At 40.9% G+C, this 19970-nt stretch overlaps 1 protein-coding gene across 1 annotated transcript in view; it reads left to right on the forward strand.

The window, feature by feature from the left end:
* Positions 1-19970, forward strand: part of LOC106587057 (protein kinase C-binding protein NELL1) — a 493867-nt gene that overhangs the window by 165670 nt on the left and 308227 nt on the right. The window contains exon 10 of the mRNA XM_014174942.2: positions 11152-11225. Within this exon, the coding sequence (XP_014030417.2) occupies positions 11152-11225 (74 nt within the window). The remainder of the gene's footprint in view (positions 1-11151; positions 11226-19970) is intronic.

Raw genomic sequence — 19970 nt, forward strand, 5'->3', positions numbered from 1 at the left:
ATCCGAAGGGTAACGAAGGGTGAAGCGCCCGGCGCGTATCGTGAGAAAAAATTTCAAAATATTCCATTACCGTACTTCGAAGCATGTCAAACACTGTTTAAAATCAATTTTTATGCGATTTTTCTCGTAAAAAAGCGATAATATTCTGACCGGGAGTCGTTGTTTTCGTTCAAAGACTGAAAATGTAAACATGGAGTCGTCTCGTGCACGCGCGCGCGCCAGTCTCATTGTTCTCAGATCGACCACTTACCAAATGCGCTACTGTTTTTCAGCCAGAGACAGCAAAGTCATCATTCAACGTTCTGGCGCCTTCTGAGAGCCTATGGGAGCGTTAGAAAATGTCACGTTACAGCAGAGATCCTCAGGTTTGGATAGAGATGGCAAAGAAGGCCAAGAAATGGTCAGACAGGGTACTTCCTGTACAGAATCTTCTCAGGTTTTGGCCTGCCATTTGAGTTCTGTTATACTCACAGACACCATTCAAACAGTTTTAGAAACGTTGGAGTGTTTTCTATCCAAAGCTAATAATTATATGCATATTCTAGTTTCTGGGCAGGAGTAATAACCAGATTAAATCGGGTACGTTTTTTATCCGGCCGTGAAAATACTGCCCCCTATCCATAACAAGTTAAAGAATAACCAGGCATCCTCTATTGACGGAATGAGGTCAATATCCTTCCAGGATACCCGGGCCAGGTCGATTAGAAAGGCCTGCTCGCTGAAGTGTTTTAGTGAGCGTTTGACAGTGATGAGGGGTGGTCGTTTGACCGCAGACCCATTATGGACGCAGGCAATGAGGCAGTGATCGCTGAGATCCTGGTTGAAGACAGCGGAGTTGTATTTGGAGGGCAGGTTGGTTAGGATGATATCTATGAGGGTTCCTTGATCATTTGTGTGAGATTGAGGGCATCTAGCTTAGATTGTAGGATGGCCGGGGTGAAAAGCATTTACTATTTTAGGTCACCTAACATTACGAACTCTGAAGATAGATGGGAGGCAATCAATTCACATATGGTGTCTAGGGCACAGCTGGGGGCAGAAGGTGGTCTATAGCAAGCGGCAGCGGTGAGAAACTTGTTTCTGGAAAGGTGGATTTTTAAAAGTAGAAGATCAAATTGTTGGGCACAAACCTGGATAGTAAGACAGAACTCTGCAGGCTATCTCTGCAGTAGATTGCAACTCTTCCCACTTTGGCAGTTCTATCTTGTCGGAAAATGTTATAGTTAGGATGGAAATTTCAGGGTTTTTGGTGGTCTTCCTAAGCCAGGATTCAGACATAGCTAGGACATCTGGGTTGGCAGAGTATGCTGAAGCAGTGAATAAAACAAACTTCAGGAGGAGGCTTCTAATGTTAACTTCTATGGGCTACGTGGGACGCTAGCGTGAAATGTCAGGGCGGCAAATTCAAAAACAACAAAATGTCATAATTCAACTTTCTCAAACATACAACTATTTTACACCATTTTAAAGATACACTTCTCCTTGATGTAACCACATTATCCGATTTCAAAAAGGCTTTACAGCGAAAGCAAAACATTATATTATGTTAGGAGAGTACATAGACAAAAATAATCACACAGCCATTTTCCAAGCAAGGACATGTGTCAATAAAACCCAAAACACAGCTAAATGAAGCACTAACCTTTGACGATCTTCATCAGATGACACTCCTAGGACATTATGTTACACAATACATGTATGTTTTGTCCGATAAAGTTCATATTTATATCCAAAAACAGCATTTTACATTGGCGCGTGATGTTCAGAAAATGTATTCCCACCAAAACATCCGGTGAATGTGCACACCAATTTACAAAAATACTCATCATAAACATTGACAAAATATATAACAATACAGACACCCGCCAAGTTCGGGCCCACCTAAACTCAGAATTAGTATTAGAAATATTCTGTTACCTTTGCTGATCTTCATCAGAATGCACTCCCAGGACTGCTACTTCCACAAGAAATGTTGTTTTTGTTCGAAATAATCCATATTTATGTCCAAATACCTCTGTTTTGTTCGTGCGTTCAGAGCACTAGCCAAAGGCATAACGCGCGAGCGCGGTACCAGAGACGAAAAGTCAAAATGTTCCATTACCGTACTTGTCAAACACTGTTTAAAATCAATCTTCATGGTATTTTTAACGTAAAATGTCGATAATATTCCAACCGGACGATAGCATATTCATTCACGGAGAAAAAGAAGGAACAGCGCGCTCGCGGGATCAAGCATATCCAATCCCTTTGTTGCCAGGCAGCCCACTCAGTACCTAAGCTCATATTATCTGCCCAGTGACAGGAGAATGCTCAAACAACTTTCTGAAGGCTGTTGACAGCCAATGGAAACCTTAGGAAGTGCAACGTAACCCCACAGATACTGTAGTTTCGAAAGGGACTAGAAAGAACTCCAATTCTCAGATCCTCCACTTCCTGGTTGACTTTTTCTCAGGTTTTTGCCTGCCATATGAGTTCTGTTATACTCACAGACACCATTCAAACAGTTTTAGAAACTTCAGAGTGTTTTCTATCCAAATCCACTAATAATATGCATATTCAAGTTTCTGGGCCAGAGTAGTAACCTGTTTAACCTGTTAGGGCTAGGGGGCAGCATTGACACGGCTGGATAAAAAACATACCCGATTTAATCTGGTTACCACTCCTCGAACTAGATATGCATTACATATGGATAGAAAACACCCTAAATTTTCTAAAACTGTTTGAATGGTGTCTGTGAGTATAACAGAACTCAAATGGCAGGTCAAAACCTGAGAGATTCCTTTACAGGAAGTGGCCTGTCTGACCATTTGTTGAACTTCTTTTCCATCTCTATCATTTACTAAGGATCTCTGCTCTAACGTGACACTTCCCACGTCGTCCATAGGCGCTCAGAGCCCGGGAAAAAACAGAATGTCGTCATTCCAGCCCCAGGCTGAAACACATTATCGTCTTTCTCAAGATGGCCGAACAAGAGACACTAGTTTATGCGCGTGACCCCGACCGCCCCCGCCTTTGGGATTTTTTCCTCTGTTTGCCGAAAAGGAGATTCCCTGTCGGAATATTATCGCTTTTCTACGAGAAAAATGTCGTAAAAATTGATTTTAAACAGCGGTTGACATGCTTCGAAGTACGGTAATGGAATACTTAGAATTTTATTGTCACGAATTGCGCCATGCGCGTGACACTTCTTTACTATTTCGGATAGTGTCTGGAACGCACGAACAAAACGCCGCTATTCGGATATAACGATGGATTATTTTGGACCAAACCAACATTTGTTATTGAAGTAGCAGTCCTGGGTGTGTATTCTGACGAAGACAACAAAAGGTAATGACATTTTATAATAGTAAATATGATTATGGTGAGTGCTAAACTTGCCGGGTGTCTAAATAGCGAGCCCGTGATGCCTGGGCTATGTACTTAGAATATTGCAAAATGTGCTTTCACCAAAAAGCTATTTTAAAATCGGACATATCGAGTGCATAGAGGAGGTCTGTATCTATAATTCTTAAAATAATTGTTATGCTTTTTGTGAACGTTTATCGTGAGTAATTTAGTAAAATGTTAGCGAATTCCCCGGAAGTTTGCGGGGGGTATGCTAGTTCTGAACGTCACATGCTAATGTAAAAAGCTGTTTTTTGATATAAATATGAACTTGATTGAACAAAACATGCATGTATTGTATAACATAATGTCCTAGGGTTGTCATCTGATGAAGATCATCAAAGGTGAGTGCTGCATTTAGCTGTCTTCTGGGTTTTGGTGACATTATATGCTGGCTTGAAAAATGGGTGTCTGATTATTTCTGGCTTGGTACTCTGCTGACATAATCTAATGTTTTGCTTTCGTTGTAAAGCCTTTTTGAAATCGGACAGTGTGGTTAGATTAACGAGAGTCTTGTCTTTAAATGGCTGTAAAATAGTCATATGTTTGAGAAATTGAAGTAATAGGATTTTTAAGGTTTTGAAAATCGCGCCACAGGATAGCAGTGGCTGTTACGTAGGTGGGACGAATTCGTCCCGCCTATTGGGTACGTTTTTCATCCGGCTGTGAAAATACTGCCCCCTAGCCCAGACAGGTTAACATGCATGAAACCAAGGCTTTTATGGTTACAGAAGTCAACAATTGAGAGCACCTGGGTATTGGGAGTGGAGCTAGGCACTCGGCCTGGATTAACCTCTACATCACCAGAGGAGGAGAAGGATAAGGGTACGGCTAAATAACTGGTTGTCTAGTACATTCGGAACAGAGAGTAAAAGGAGCAGGTTTCTGGGCACGGTAGAATACATTCAAGACGTAATGTACCGACAAATGTATGGTAGGATGTGAATATAGTGGAGGTAAACCTATGCATTGCGTGACGATGAGCGAGATATTGTCTCTAGAAACATAATTTAAACCAGTTGAGGTCACCGCATGTGTTGGAGGCGGAGCTAAAGGGTTAGCTAAGGCGTATTGAGAAGGTCTAGAGGCTCTACATTGAAATAAGGCAATAATCACTCACCAAAACAGCAATGGACTAGGCATATTGACATTAGGGAGAGGCATGCGTAGCCGAGTGATCATAGGGGTCCAGTGAGTAGCTCGGCGGGCCGGAGACGCGCCGATTCAGACAGCTAGCGGGCTGATGCTAGCAAGCTAGCAGATGGGCCTTAGAGGGACGTCGCAACGGAAGACGTCTGTTGTAGCCCCCTCATGCTGTTATGTCGGCAGACTAGTCGTGATGGATCAGCAGGGCTCCATGTGGTAAAAGGGTCCAGGCCAGTTGTCAAAATAGGTATAGTGGCCAAAGAATTTGTCCGAAGGGCCTCTTCAGCTAACAGTCCGATATGCTCTAGACAGCTAGCAGGCTAGCAGATGGATATTCAGGGGATGTCGCGACGGAGGAGCCAGTTGAAAAAAAACCCTTGTGCAGATTACGTCGGTAGTTCAGTCGTGATGGAATCGGCGGGGCTCCATGTCGGCAGTAGAAAGTGTCCAGGCCAATTGGCAAAATAGGTATTGTAGCCCAAGGAGTGGCTGATTAAGCCCAAGGAGTTATTAATTGCACCATCCACAGTGTAATTAATAAATTCACCATGCTTAAAGGGATATATTTAGTGTCTGTTATTTTTATTTCTAACCATCTACCCCATAGGTGCCTTTCTTTGGGCTCCCGAGTGGCGCAGCGTACTAAGACTCTACAGACATCCTAGTTCAAATCCAGGCTATATCACAACCGGCTGTGATTAGGAGTCCCATAGGGTGGCGCACAATTGGCCCAGTGTTGTCTGGATTTGGCCAGTGTAGGCCGTCATTATAAATAAGAATTTGTTCTAAACTGGCTTGCCTAGTTAAATAAAGGTTCACTTTTTTTTAATTACAAAAATAATAAATAAATAAATAGTGAGAAATTGGAAAACACTCCTTGTTTTTGTGATTGAAATTCACTACTCGACTGAGAGACCTTGCAGATAATTGCATGTTATTATTGCACACAGAGTGAATCCATGGAACTTATTATGTGACTTGTTAAGCACATTCTTACTTCTGATTTATTTTTTACATAATTATATTTTGACATACTGGTGGCCAGTGACACAAAATCTCAGTTTAATCAATTTTAAATTCAGGCTGTAAAACAGCACAATGTGGAAAACTCAAGCGGTATGAATACTTTCTGATGGCACTACACATAATTGTACCCCAGTTCATACATCAGATAGTACCTTTCTTCCAAAAGCTGGCTTTTAGAAAAGGTACATTTGGCCTTTATAGGGAACCACCAACATGACAAAACCATGTGTTCCTTGAAAGTGGGAGAAACATACCTCTAACAAAGGCCACATAAACTGGTCAACACTTCCTCTGATGGTGGCCTAAAACAGCCAACTGAAAATCTCGCCCCCACTAAGCCACACCTCCAATATAATTTCCAGGTGTGCCTTGCCTTTGAGTAAATTGTAGAGTTATTGTAGAGTTATAATCTATTTGTTAGTGACAGAGACATGGTTGTAGTATACATTCATTTTCAGTCCTGTGGCCTTCACCAAGTGAGTTCCTACGTGAATGCTACCATTACAATTAAACTCTATGACAATAATCAATAATCAATCAACAGGGCATTCAGAAAGTATTCAGACCCCTTCCATTTTTCCACATTTTGTTACGTTACATATTTTGGTACCCTTTGCGATGAGACTCGAAATTGAGCTCAGGTGCATGCTGTTTCCATTGATCATCATTGAGATGTTTCTACAAATTAATTGGAGTCCACCTCTTGGAAATTCAATTGATTGGATATGATTTGGAAAGGCATACACCTTTCTATATAATGCCTCACAGTTGACAGTGCATGTCAGAGCGAAAACCAAGCCATGAGGTCGAAGGAATTGTCCGTAGAGCTCTGAGACAGGATTGTGTCGAGCCACAGATCTGGGGAAGGGTACCAAAAAATGTCTGCAGCATTGAAGGTCCCCAAGAACACAGTGGCCTCCATCATTCTTAAATGGAAGAAGTTTGAAACCACCAAGACTCTTCCTAGAGCTGGCCGCCCAGCCAAACTGAGCAATCAGGAGAGAAGGGCCTTGATCATGGAGGTGACCAAGAACCCGATGATCACTCTGACAGAGTTCCACAGTACCTCTGTGGAAATGGGAGAACCTTCCAGAAGGACAACCATCTCTGCAGCACTCCACCAATCAGGCCTTAATGGTAGAATGGCCAGACAGAAGACACTCCTCAGTAAAAGGCACATGATAGCCCACTTGGAGCTTGCCAAAATGCACCTAAAAGACTCTCAGACCATGAGAAACAAGCTTATCTGGTCTCATGAACCAAGATTGAACTCTTTGGCCTGAATGCCAAGTGTCACGTCTGGAGGAAACCTGGCACCATCCCCACTGTGAAGCATGGTGGTGGCAGCATCATGCTGTGGGGATGTTTTTCAGCAGCAGGAACTGGGAGACTAGTTGGGATTGAGGGAAAGATGAACGGTGCAAAGTACAGAGAGATCCTGCTCCAGAGCGCTCAGAACCTCAGACTGGGATGAAGGTTCACTTTCCAACAGGACAACGACCCAAAGCACACAGCCAAGACAACGCAGGAATGGGTTTGGGACGAGTCTCTGTATGTCCTTGAGTGGCCCAGCCAGAGCCTGGACTTGAACCTGATTGAACATCTCTGGAGAGACCTGAAAATAGCTGTGCAGCGACGCTCCCCATCCAACCTGACAGAGCTTGAGAGGATCTGCAGAGAAGAATAGGATAAACTCCAAATACAGGATTGCCAAGCTTGTAGCATCATACCCAAGAAGACTCGAGGCTGTAATCGCTGCTAAAGGTGATTCAACCAAGTACTGAGTAAAGGGTCTGAATACTTATGTATATTTCATATTTCCGTGTTTTTTTAAATGACAACTTGCATAACATTTTAAAAACCTGTTTTTGCTTCGTCATTATGGGGTATTGTGTGTACATTGAGGGGAAAAAATAGTCAATCAATTTTAGAATAAGGCTGTAACGTAACAAAACGTGAAACAAGTCAAGTGGTCTGAATACTTTCCGAATGCACTGTGTCTCATGAGGGCCTTATTTTGAGGCCTAATTTTACCCTAATACAGTTGCCTGAACCTAATGATTTACACATCGAACATGCCAGTAGGGTAGAAAAATGTTGGAAGCTTTCCCAAATTTCCCAGAATTCCTGCTTATTCACTCCCAATTCCAGGAACTTTCCGCCTGGGATTTCTGGAATACCTGGTAAATGTACAATTATTTTGCAACCATACCTGCAAGTCACATACTGGTTTGCAAAGTGATGTGTAATCCTATCAGACTCCAGCCACAGTTAGGATAACCAACAGCTGGAAATTTGTTCATGCTTAACCTGCATTCAGATTGACTACCAGTAATATAAATATTGTGAGGAGACTACCTAAGCCATTTAAGGGATATGCAGAAATGTTTCATCTCTTGCATTCTTAATGGGATGTTTATTTCCCCCCCAACTACACTCACATTTGCCTTTTTTTTCCTTCACAGAATAAAAAATGTAGGACATTTGAACCTCAAACTTTTTTGTAGCCACCTCTAAAGTCTTTCAGTACCCTTTGCAATCTGTGAATTACCATGGAAAGACAGTGAATCATCTGAACAATAAATATCATCTGAACGTCACATATTCCTTCCTAATTAGTATATTAGATAGGGTTACAAAATTCCAGTAACCTTCCTCAACTTTAATTAACCTGAAAGCATCGATGTATCTAGGTTAAGATTGACACATTTAATACGTCTCATTGGATGGAACCAAATGATCAACCTCGTAAAACGTTTGTTTGGCAATTTAACTTCCTTGTTAAATCGAATAAGACAATAATGTTGAGATTGGTTGGATATTATTAAAGTGTAACCAGTTGTAACAAATGTGAGAAGACATTGGGCCTCACAATGGCTTTTTTTTTCAAAACAAATATGGCAATTCTTCACCACAAGGGGTCCATTACCCATGAAAGCTGAAAACACACAGGATTCCCGCGAAGGCAGGACTTCCATCAATACTGGATCAGTACTGTGGGAATGAGGCTTCAATGAACTTGCAAAAGCAAATTTAATTGATGAATCAATGTTAATGATGAATCATACCTGTATAGGCTATCTGGGTATTACACTTTAATTAACCTGAAAGCATTGCTTTATCTATGTTAATGTGGAAACATTTAAAATGTCTCATTGGTTGGAACAAATTAATGGTCCTCATCTAAATGATCAACCTGGTAAAATGTATGTTTGGTAAATGAACTTCCTTGTTAAATTAAATGAGACAACAATATCGAATCAGTTGAGATTGGCTGGATATCATAAGTGCAACCAGTTTTAACTATTGTGAGAAGATGTTTTGCCCTGACGTTGTTGAATAATAATTTTTTTACCACAAGGGGCCACTTGCCCCTGAAAGCTGAACGCACAAGGGATTTCAGCAGAGGCGAGACTTCCATCGCCCAAGACACAGGGTGTCGCCCTGAAAGCTGAAATCACATGGGAATCCTGTGAAGGTGGGATTTTGCAATGAACAAAGGAGAATGACTGCTCTTTCTTTGTTAGCTTAGCATCAAATGCAGAACTAGCCATTGTCCACAAGTATGTTACTTTCAAGCACAACAGGTCCCTTTCAATTCGGGAACAGGGTTTACTAACGACGTCTCGTGTTCAGCTCAATAGGTGTTTTTTCTAGTGATGTTACCGGAACACGTGGTAACATAAATAAACACTTGCTGTGGTCTACTCAAGCTCCTGAAACGCGAGAGACAGAGATAATTTTGCTTTGGTCAAACAAATATATATTCTTATATTTCCGTCATAGGCTGGCCCATATGTCCTAACCCTGGAAATGTATTACCATAATTCAACCTACACTGATCCTTACTCAGTATACAAGACCGGAGGGGAATATTTCTAGAATCTTGTTCAAATGGAAAAACGCATACCCAACAACTAATCCTGCTACGGCTCTGATGGTGTATAACGTAATCTGATACACAATTCATATTGACTGAATTCAACAGCAAGTCCTACTTTTGTCTTAGATTCCTTGCACGGGGGCTCCAATATGTTGTGACGTTACTTTCATTAATGTGATGACTGTTATTTATTCAATCCACTAGCTATGTTTCATTTTTACCCGATTAAATTAATCATCTAACAATTAACGCATTAGGAATTTGGAGCACAATGGAAGAAGTTGTTTAACGAGTTACCATCTCCCAAATTAAACTCTAGAAGATATAAATATATCGACAACAGTAACTTATTAATCATTACCCACATCAGTTCTCATTCTGAACAGTCGTGACACTCTTGGATCTGCAAGAACCTCCACCTTTGCTGATTATTCAGTACAACAAAAATTGGTTTAATTATTTATTTACTAACCAACTAAATAATAACACAGAATACACATACACACTCACATGAGACAAACATCCCTTGTTGACTGACAAGATATGACGGCTTGAGGTTAGATGGAGAGGGGTTAAGAGAGAGAGACAGGGACAAAGGGAATACTTATCGTACATTTTGAAACGATGCTCACAGTAACCATTTACTTTGCACACAAACCACTGCCCATTTTGGGATAAGAAGTAATGTATGTATTTACGTGTGGATGTCTTTGTTCGTCGTATGTCTCTGTTGAAACCAATCAATCCTTTTATGGGAAAGGGTCGATGGGTGTAAGGACCTGGTTGTCCACCAGAGGTCACAATGTCCTTCTTCTTAGTTGTCCTGGCTTGTTGTGAAGTGTTTTCAGAGCAGATACTCAGATGCTTGACTGAGATGGGATATTCTCCTTCTTTCTTCGGGTAGATGGTCAAAGTTCCAAATCACTTTACACGCGCAGCTGCAGACTGGCATTGTTTCTGGTCTGGTAGGTGAGGTTATCTTCACCTCGTGTTGAGACTAAGTTCTAACCATTTCCAACATGTAGCTAACACTCCACACTTTACTGGTGTAAATTAATTATTCAGGGTTCAGCTCCCGACCACTTTACACGCCAGTAGCAATCCTGCAATGTTTTAGTCTGATATGTTAATTCTTAGCCAGTCCTTTTAAGCACTCTGGTTGAAAAGATGGTTCCATCACGCTGACAAGGTCTCTGACCTAATTCGGGGCATGTCTAGTCACTGTGCATAGGTTATATGAAAAACAATGACCTCATTAGAAAACTAAAATCATGTTCATATCTTAACAAAAATATTTCATCCTTAATCATAGATTTTATACAACATTTGGATGTAAACTTAACAGATAGAATGTGTACACTTTCCGAGTGACAGTATTTTCTTGATACCATTCTTAATGACATCACAAAATAATAAACAATGTGACATGATTATTCTTTAGATCCCCACTGACCATTCTTAACATTCCCATCTTAATATATTTTTGGACGTTATAGTTTTGGTGGCAAAAGTCTTCTGTAGACAAAGGGACATTCCTTCACCAATACTGAAGAGCAAGAGGGAGATTCCTCTGCTGCCTAATTTAGGACAGAGTGTTAAGGTGTCAAAACTGGCCCAGCCCCCCCCCCCCCCCCCTCCAGGAGAGTCATGACATACCAGAATATACACTCACATATCACTAATGATAATGTACTTTTCCTTTGTCCCCACAGCAAAATGCACCTACATGGCCCAGACTTTGTCAGAGGGCCAGCGTCTGCTAACGAAGAGGTGCACAGAATGCAAGGTAACAACAGATCCGTCCCTCCCTAACAAACAACATTAGGGTTGTCATGATACCATTATTGTGATACTCAGAACTATTGTGAAGTATCGTGATACTATGAAGTATTGTGAAGTATCATGATAGTCATGGCAAGGAAACAAAGCATGAAGCAGACTTCATGTATTGAGGAAAACGTTCCTAATGTTGGAAACAAAGACACAAACAACAATACGTGTAACCCAGAGTCCCATTTGTATATATTCAAAGCTATTACACACAAAATATTTACATGAAGCAGGTTTTCAAAGAGTTGAGTGTGCTTCCTGTTTTCCTTCCTTCAATCGAGTATCATATTATTGTGATACTAGTATTGTGACAAGGAAGTTGTACAACTCAGTTCTGTAGATTGATCTCTGTGTTATTTAGTTATCCAACTGGCTTTATTAGTTCTCAGAGCCCAGACACAATCTGTTCAATCTTTCTTTTTTTAATTTCTCATCCATGGGTGAGATATGAGGGTAATTGAGAATAATTTATTAATATAGAAACAAAGGGCTGTTTGAAGCGACTGAGGGGTAAATCTAAGGAACAGGGCTGACTCCCAATACGATCCCTCTACAGGATCCTATGGGCCCTGGTCAAAAGTAGTGAACTATTGTGAATACATTGCCATTTGGGTCGCAGATTAAATTTAAGGAGCAGGCAGCACAGAGAGCGTATTGCATTGAGGTAGACTGTAATTAAAGTCATTATTCCGCTGAGGGGAAAAAAGGACTCTCTTCTCTATGTGCTGCCATTTATCTTAAAAGGCACTTTTAAGAGGGAAAGTGTGTTTTACTGGTGTAATTGGTTACAAAGAGACTAGCCAGGCAGACAGGCAAAGGATTTTAAGGCCCCCTTTAGACTTTACATTGGTATTTACTGCTCTGTAGGTAGCTTTCCTTCAGACAGAGATTACAGTCTCAATCATCTGCCATCATAGTTGTTAAAGGGGAGAACTGCCCAGTTCAATGACATATAGTACCAGTCAAAAGTTTGGAAACACCTACTCATTCAAGGGTTTTCTTTATTTGTACTATTTTTTTATTTTTTTTTGTAACAGTTTTTTTATTGGAGTTTCACAATTTTCACCCATATTAAGAGATACAACAACATAGACAAGGCAAAAAAAAAACAGCACTCACTTACACATATCCGTATGTATGCACGCACGTACACACACACACACACACACACGCACACACACACCATTTTCCTCTCCCCGCTCAGCGCTTCTCACACCCCATCCCCCTCATTGCGTCTCTCAATACATACATACATTTTAAACAAACAGAAACAGAAAAAAAAAGAATTTAAAAAATAATAATAAAAAAATATATTTTAAAAAAGCTCAGTTTAAACCAAGAAGTTGAGTTCCCCACATGGAACGTACAGTGTAATTCTGAAATACATAGATCACCATTCTAAGAGAATCCTTGCAGCATAATAGCTGATACTTCAGGTTCTAGGTAATTTAGGTAAGGTTCCCATACTTTGTAGAACTGAGCTGTCTTAGAATGCAATGTGCATGTCAGATATTCCAGCGGCACCCATTCAAATAGTATCTTATGCCAATCTTTAATAGAGGGAACCTTATCACTAATCCACTGTAAAAGTATGTTTTTCCTCACTGCGAAGGTGAGGATGTTGTAAAGCCTCCTCTTACCCACAGAAGTTACATGCCTACTAGGGAGACCTAACGGTAGAGAAACTGGGTCCAATTCTAGATCGACCCCTAGGATCTTTTCAATTTCTTGCAGAACACCAGACCAATATCTTTGTATTTTGGTACATGACCATAAACAATGTGTTAGGGTGCCTGTATCAGTTTTACATTTAAGACACTGAGGAGAGGAGGAAGAGGGGCTAAAAGCATGTCTGCGATTTGGGGATATATGCAATCTGTGTATTATTCTTCATTGAATTGCTCTAGTACGATTACATATAGATATTGTTTTTGCATATTTCCAAATGTCCTCCCACATCTCTTCGTCAATAGTAACAGACAGTTCTTTCTCCCACACTTGTTTCACCCTCTGTGTGTCGACAGCGGAAAAGGACCTTAAAGCATCATAAAACAGACTTACAGACATTTTCCTTTGTGGGGAAAAAAGCATTCTTTCAATGACAGACATATCAGGGTTGCCAATTAAGTTGGTGCTCATCAGAATATAATGTCTTACTTGTAGGAAACGGAAAAAGTCCTGCTTTGGGAGTTGATATTTCTCGGCCATCTGCTCAAATGACAATAAAATCTTATCCGCAATTAAGTCATTTAGTCTGCGTATGCCCTTATTAAGCCAAACGTTAAAGCCAGCATCCAGCAACCCTGGGGCAAAATCTGGGTTGTTAAGAATTGGGGTAAGAGCAGAGGTTAGTTTGGACCTTCCCAGGAAACGTTGAACAGACCTCCATACTTTGAGTGTAATGGGGTTGTTACAGTGATCTTTTACAGACTTGAAACTTGTGAAAAACAAAAGATTCTGTAAAGGGTATTTTGAAAGAGAAGTCTCAATGTCTAACCAAATAGGAGTCATCGTTTGTGATCCAGTCTGAAATATAACATAGGTGGGCACACCACTGATAGAACCTGATATTGGGCAGATCCAAGCCACCCATAGAACTTGGCAGCTGCAATATTGCCATCTTAAGTCTTGGCTTGCGTTTACTCCATATAAAGGAACTTAGCCATCCATTTACATCCTTTATTACCTTATTGGAGAGTAATACTGGGATCATTTGGATTGGGTAAAGTAGCCTAGGTAAAATGTTCATTTTCAAGAGGGATATTCTACCCAACCATGAAATCGGAAGAGAGTTCCAGCGCTCCAGATCCTGTCTTATTGTGTCGAACAAGGGAACAAAATTGGCTTTGTACATTTGTTGGAATTTAGGAGTTACAAATATACCCAGATACGTAAAACCTGAGGGAGACCATTTAAAAGGGAAGGGGGGAGAAGTATTAGGTACAGAGTGAAGGTTACCAAGTGGCATAGCCTCTGATTTAGTTAGGTTAATCTTGTAGCCTGAGAATTCGCTAAATAACTCAATAATATTAATAAGAGATGTGATTGAAGTCTCGGGATTAGAAATGAATATCAGGACATCATCAGCATACAAGCTTATTTTATGGTGAACATCACCAATGAGCAGCCCCTGTATAGCAGGCATTACCCTGATGGCCTCGGCCAGTGGTTCCATAACAAGTGCAAATAAGAGGGGGGACAAAGAACAGCCCTGTCTGGTACCTCTGTGTATAGAGAAGCTTTTTGACCATAGTCCATTAGTAAGGACAGCAGCCTGAGGATCATCATACAAAACTTTCACCCATTTTATAAAGTTGTCCCCCAGACCAAATTTATTTAGAGCAAAGAATAGGTAAGACCACTCCACACGATCAAATGCTTTCTCAGCATCTAGGGAGAGCACAAGACCATCCATAGCACTTCGTTGGTAGACTTCAATTACATTAAGAAGCCGTCTGACATTGTTACATGACCTACGTCCCTTAATGAAGCCAGTTTGGTCTCCTTTCACAATTAGTGGCAGTGAGTCCTCTAATCTTGTGGCTAGAATTTTAGAAAGCAATTTTCTATCCACATTCAGAAGGGAAATTGGTCTGTACGAGGAACAAGACTCCGGACATTTTCCCTTTTTGAGAATAAGTGATATGTTGGCTTCTCGCAGCGTTTGGGGGAGCTGGTCATTTGAAAATGAGTGGTTAAACATATCACGCAATGGCTCAAGGATCAGGCCATGGAACTCTTTATAGAACTCACTACAAAACCCGTCCGGTCCTGGAGCCTTACCATTTTGCAAATTCTTAATTGCGGACATTATCTCTTCCTCAGTAATAGGGGCATTAAGGAGAGACCTCTGTTCTTCGGAGATAGTAGGGAGCTCAATCTTAGAAAATAAGTTCTCCATTAACTTGGGTTTGGCAGTTCTGAGGCATAAAGATTTGCATAAAATTTCTTAAATGAGTCATTTATCAATTTATTTTCATATAAATGATTGCCATCAGAATCAGTGATAGCCGCAATTGACTGTGAGTCAGCTCTCTTTTTAGCTAGGTACGCCAAGTACTTTCCTGGCTTATCGCCATGTTCATATAGCTTTTGCTTGACAAATCTCATTTTCTTTTCAGCGTCCTGTGTTAGGAGGGAGTCCAACGTTGATCTAATGACTGATATTTCCTTTAATAGGGCAGGAGTGGGAGTTTTAATGTAATCCTTCTCTTTAGTTCCTAATTCACCCTCTAGTGTTTTTTGCTTTTCACGCTTTTTCCGCCTCTTAGTGGCTGCGTATGACATAATCAGACCCCTGGCGTACGCCTTACAGGTTTCCCAAAGGAGTGAGGGGTTATCTGTTGATTGAGAGTTCATAGAGAAAAATGCTTTAAACTCTGTAATAAAATATGATGTGAATGAATGGTCTTTAAGAATGGTTGTATTCAACCTCCAATGTCTTGACTGATTGAATGCCCCGTTGAGTTTTATGTCCAGGATCACCTCTGCATGATCAGATATGACTATGCTTCCTATCCTAGCGGATAAAACAGACTGCAGCGACGTCCTGGGCATAAAAAAGTAATCTATTCTAGTCTGACATCCATGAGGTGCAGAGAAAAAAGTGAACTCTCTGTTGGAGGGATGAAAAGCTCTCCAAACATCAGCATACCCCAGATCATCACAAATAGCTGTAAGTGACTTAGCTTGAGGAGAGAGTGAGGCTATACCACTGGGAAGCTTATCAATAAGGGGGTTCAACAAACAATTAAAATCTCCTCCAACCACTGCAGTGTCTGAGTTTAATTCTGAAAAGTCTAGAAATACCTTAGTGAGGAAGTCAAGGGGGTGGGCAGGGGGGAAGTAAATATTCATTATGGAAATGCTCTGCCCTTGTAAAGTACCATTAATTATAACAAAGCGACCCAATTTATCTTTCACACACTTCAAGACCTTAAGTGGTAGGTTCTTTTTCACAAGAATTGCTACACCTCTACTTCTGGATGTAAATGATGAGAAAAACACTTGACCAAACCCCCCTTGTTGTAATTTCAGATGCTCCTTATCATTCAAATGAGTTTCTTGTAACAGGGCAATATCAATATTTTCTTTTTTCAAAAAGGACAGTACCTTCTTCCTTTTAATGGGGTTATGGCTCCCTCTAATGTTCCATGTACATACACGTAGTCTGTTACCTGGCATTGCGCTTTGACCATTCAATATCCAGACTGAATCCTACTGTAAAAATGGGGTGGTACCTTTTTCCATGTGTTGAACTCTCCTCTATCTCACTGAGCGTAAACAAATGATATGAACCCTGAACTCGAACTATACTAAACCCAAAAATTAAACATGTAATGATCCAAAAGGGGGTTTTCCCACTAGCTAACATGCAGGGGATTTCAACTTTCCAATGTAGACTCTTAAGTCCGCATTGCCACTCAATAGCCTCATCCTTTATATATGTGGAAATTAAAATCAATAGAAGAAGATTGAGGCTCTTCCACCTAAAACCAAGCCTGGGCACCAATATCGGTTCACACATATCTCAGTCTGAGCTACGGCGGCAGTTACTTTAGCAAGAAAAATAATAACGATACGAATATTACTGAACAGGAGCACATGAGAACTTACACCACTGTTTCATGATCAGATTCAAAATAAAATAAGACGTTATCCAATGCTGCGGAGGTGCAGCTTAAGGTTATTTACCCAAGAGAGTCAATAAACGCAGCAGCCTCTTCAGATGTGTAGAGTTTTTTTAGGCGATCCGTTGACCATAATCTTCAATGTGGCCGGGTACAGCAGTGCGTAGTGCATCTTCATTCTCTTGAGTCGAGCCTTCACCTCATCAAACGCTTTGCGCCTTCGTACAACCGCTGTGGAATAATCATTGAAGAATGAGATCTTTGGACCTTTACGTTGACTACCGTCAGAACCGATGTTTCTAGCCGCATCCATGACCCGCTGCTTGTCGGTAAAGTTGTGGAACTCTATAACCACTGGTCGTGGGCGCTGATTGGGACCGGGTATCGGTGCTTGAGAGCGATGTGCTCTGTCTAGCTTCACACGACCAGCCTTAGTGTCCATTTGTAGGTAGCCAGGGATCCATTCCTCAAACATTTTTACTGAACGTGTCCCTTCAGAATTTTCCGGGAGTCCCACAACACGGATATTGCATCTGCGTCCTCGATTATCCAAGTCGTCAATGTGCTCCGCCATTTCGCGCACCTGTTTCTTCAAGTGCTTTTATCTTAGTGTCCATGGATGTAGTTGAAGTTTCCACAGTAGCAATTCTTCCTTCCGCTTCATCAACACGTTTGACAACCCTCTGTAGTTCAGCTGAATGGCCTGCTATTGCTTCCAGGACCGTTCTTATCTTAACATCGATCACTTTAGTAATGTTATCCGTCATCCTTTGAATCACCAGGTCCATTGTGTCTGGATCCGCAATGTTGTTAGATTCATAACGTTAGCTAGCTAGCCCCTGCACATCTACAGGGATGGCGGTTTTGGTCGACTTCTTAGTAGCTCTGTTGGGCATGTTGTCGGAGATTTTTGAGAAATAGTCGCCAAGCCTCATTGTAGGGTAACTTATTTACCCAATTCTACCACTTTTTCAAGCTAAGAGATTAATGTAAGAATATAAATTTACGAATACCGCGTGAGCTCGCCGAAACACCGTGTTCTCTCTACGGCGCCATTTTGTTCCCCCTATTTGTACTATTTTCTAAATTGTAGAATAATAGTGAAGACATCAAAACTATGAAATAACACATATAGAATCATGTAGTTACCAAAAATGTGCTAAGCAAATCTCTTCAAAGTAGCCACGCTTTGCCTTAATGACAGCTTTGCACACTCTTGGCATTCTGTCAACCAGCTTCATGAGGAATGCTTTTCCAAAAGTCTTGGAGTTCCCACATATGTTTAGTACTTGTTGGCTGCTTTTTCTTCACTTTGCAGTCCAACTCATCCCAATCCATCTCAATTGGGTTGAGGTCGGGTGATTTTGGAGGCCAGGTCATCTGATGCAGCACTCCATCACTCTCCTTCTTGGTCAAATAGCCCTTACACAGCCTGGAGGTATGTTTTGAGTCATTGTCCTGTTGAAAAACAAATGAAAGTCCCACTAAGTGCAAACCAGATGGCATGGCGTATCGCTGCAGAATGCTGTGGTAGCCATGCTGGTTAAGTGTGCCTTGAATTCTAAATAAATCACAGACAGTGTCACCATCAATGCAACCCCAAACCATCACACCTCCTCCTCCATGCTTCATGGTGGGAACCACACACGCAGAGATTATCTGTTTATCTACTCTGCATCTCACAAAGACACAGCAGTTGTAACCAAAAATCTTAAATTTGGACTCATCAGACCAAAATACATATTTCCACCGGTCTAATGTCCATTGCTCGTGTTTCTTGGCCCAAGCAAGTCTCTTCTTCTCATTGGTGTTGTCATGACTTGCCCTGTTTGGGTGAGGATCATAGGCACCAGATCCCCCCCACCCTCCCCTCTCTTTCTCCCCCACCAGTTTTATGGCCGGTCGTAAATACTATGTATAAACTTTGCGTTTGGCAGGATTGAGGGGAAAGAAACCCTTTTGTTACAAGGAGATTCTTCCCGCCAAAAAGGTGACATCAAAAGGTTGAATAATTAAACAATATTTCTGTATTCCAAACAGTTGGAGTTGTCCGTGGGTACTTAAAGAACAATCCTGTTGAATTCATTACTAATTGGTGATGTAACTGGTCCCGTGTGGCTCAGTTGGTAGAGCATGGTGTTTGCAACGCCAGGGTTGTGGGTTTGATTCCCACGGGGGACCAGTACAGGGGGGAAAAAATGTATGAAATGTATGCATTCACTACTGTAAGTCGCTGTGGATAAGAGCGTCTGCTAAATGACTAAAATGTAAATGTACAAACAATAGAGCTGTAACTAGATAAATGCTTAAAAAGGCTTTACAACGAAAACAAAACATTAGATTATGTCAGGAGAGTACCCAGCCAGAAATAATCAGACACCCATTTTTCAAGCTAGCATATAATGTCACAAAAACCAAAACCACAGCTAAATGCAGCACTAACCTTTGATGATCTTCATCAGATGACACTCCTAGGACATTATGTTATACAATACATGCATGTTTTGTTCAATCAAGTTCATATTTATATCAAAAAACAGCTTTTTACATTAGCATGTGACGTTCAGAACTAGCATTCCCACCGAACACTTCCGGTGAATTTACTAAATTACTCACGATAAACGTTCACAAAAAACATAACAATTATTTTAAGAATTATAGATATAGAACTCCTTTATGCAATCGCGGTGTCTGATTTTAAAATAGCTTTTCGGTAAAAGCACATTTTGCAATATTCTGAGTAGATAGCTCGGCTAGCTATTTTGACACCCACCAAGTTTGGTACTCACCAAACTCAGATTTACTATAAGAAAAATTGGATTACCTTTGGTGTTCTTCGTCGGAATGCACTCCCAGGACTTCTACTTCAACAACAAATGTTGGTTTGGTTCCAAATAATCCATAGTTATATCCAAATAGCGGCGTTTTGTTCGTGCGTTCAAGACACTATCCGAAGGGTAACGAAGGTTGACGCGCGTATCGTGACAAAAAAAATGTCTAAATATTCCATTACCGTACTTCGAAGCATGTCAAACGCTGTTTAAAATCATTTTTTATGCGATTTTTATCGT

The sequence above is a fragment of the Salmo salar genome, chromosome ssa26 (assembly GCF_905237065.1).
Source record: "Salmo salar chromosome ssa26, Ssal_v3.1, whole genome shotgun sequence".
Classification (NCBI taxonomy): Eukaryota; Metazoa; Chordata; class Actinopteri; order Salmoniformes; family Salmonidae; genus Salmo; species Salmo salar.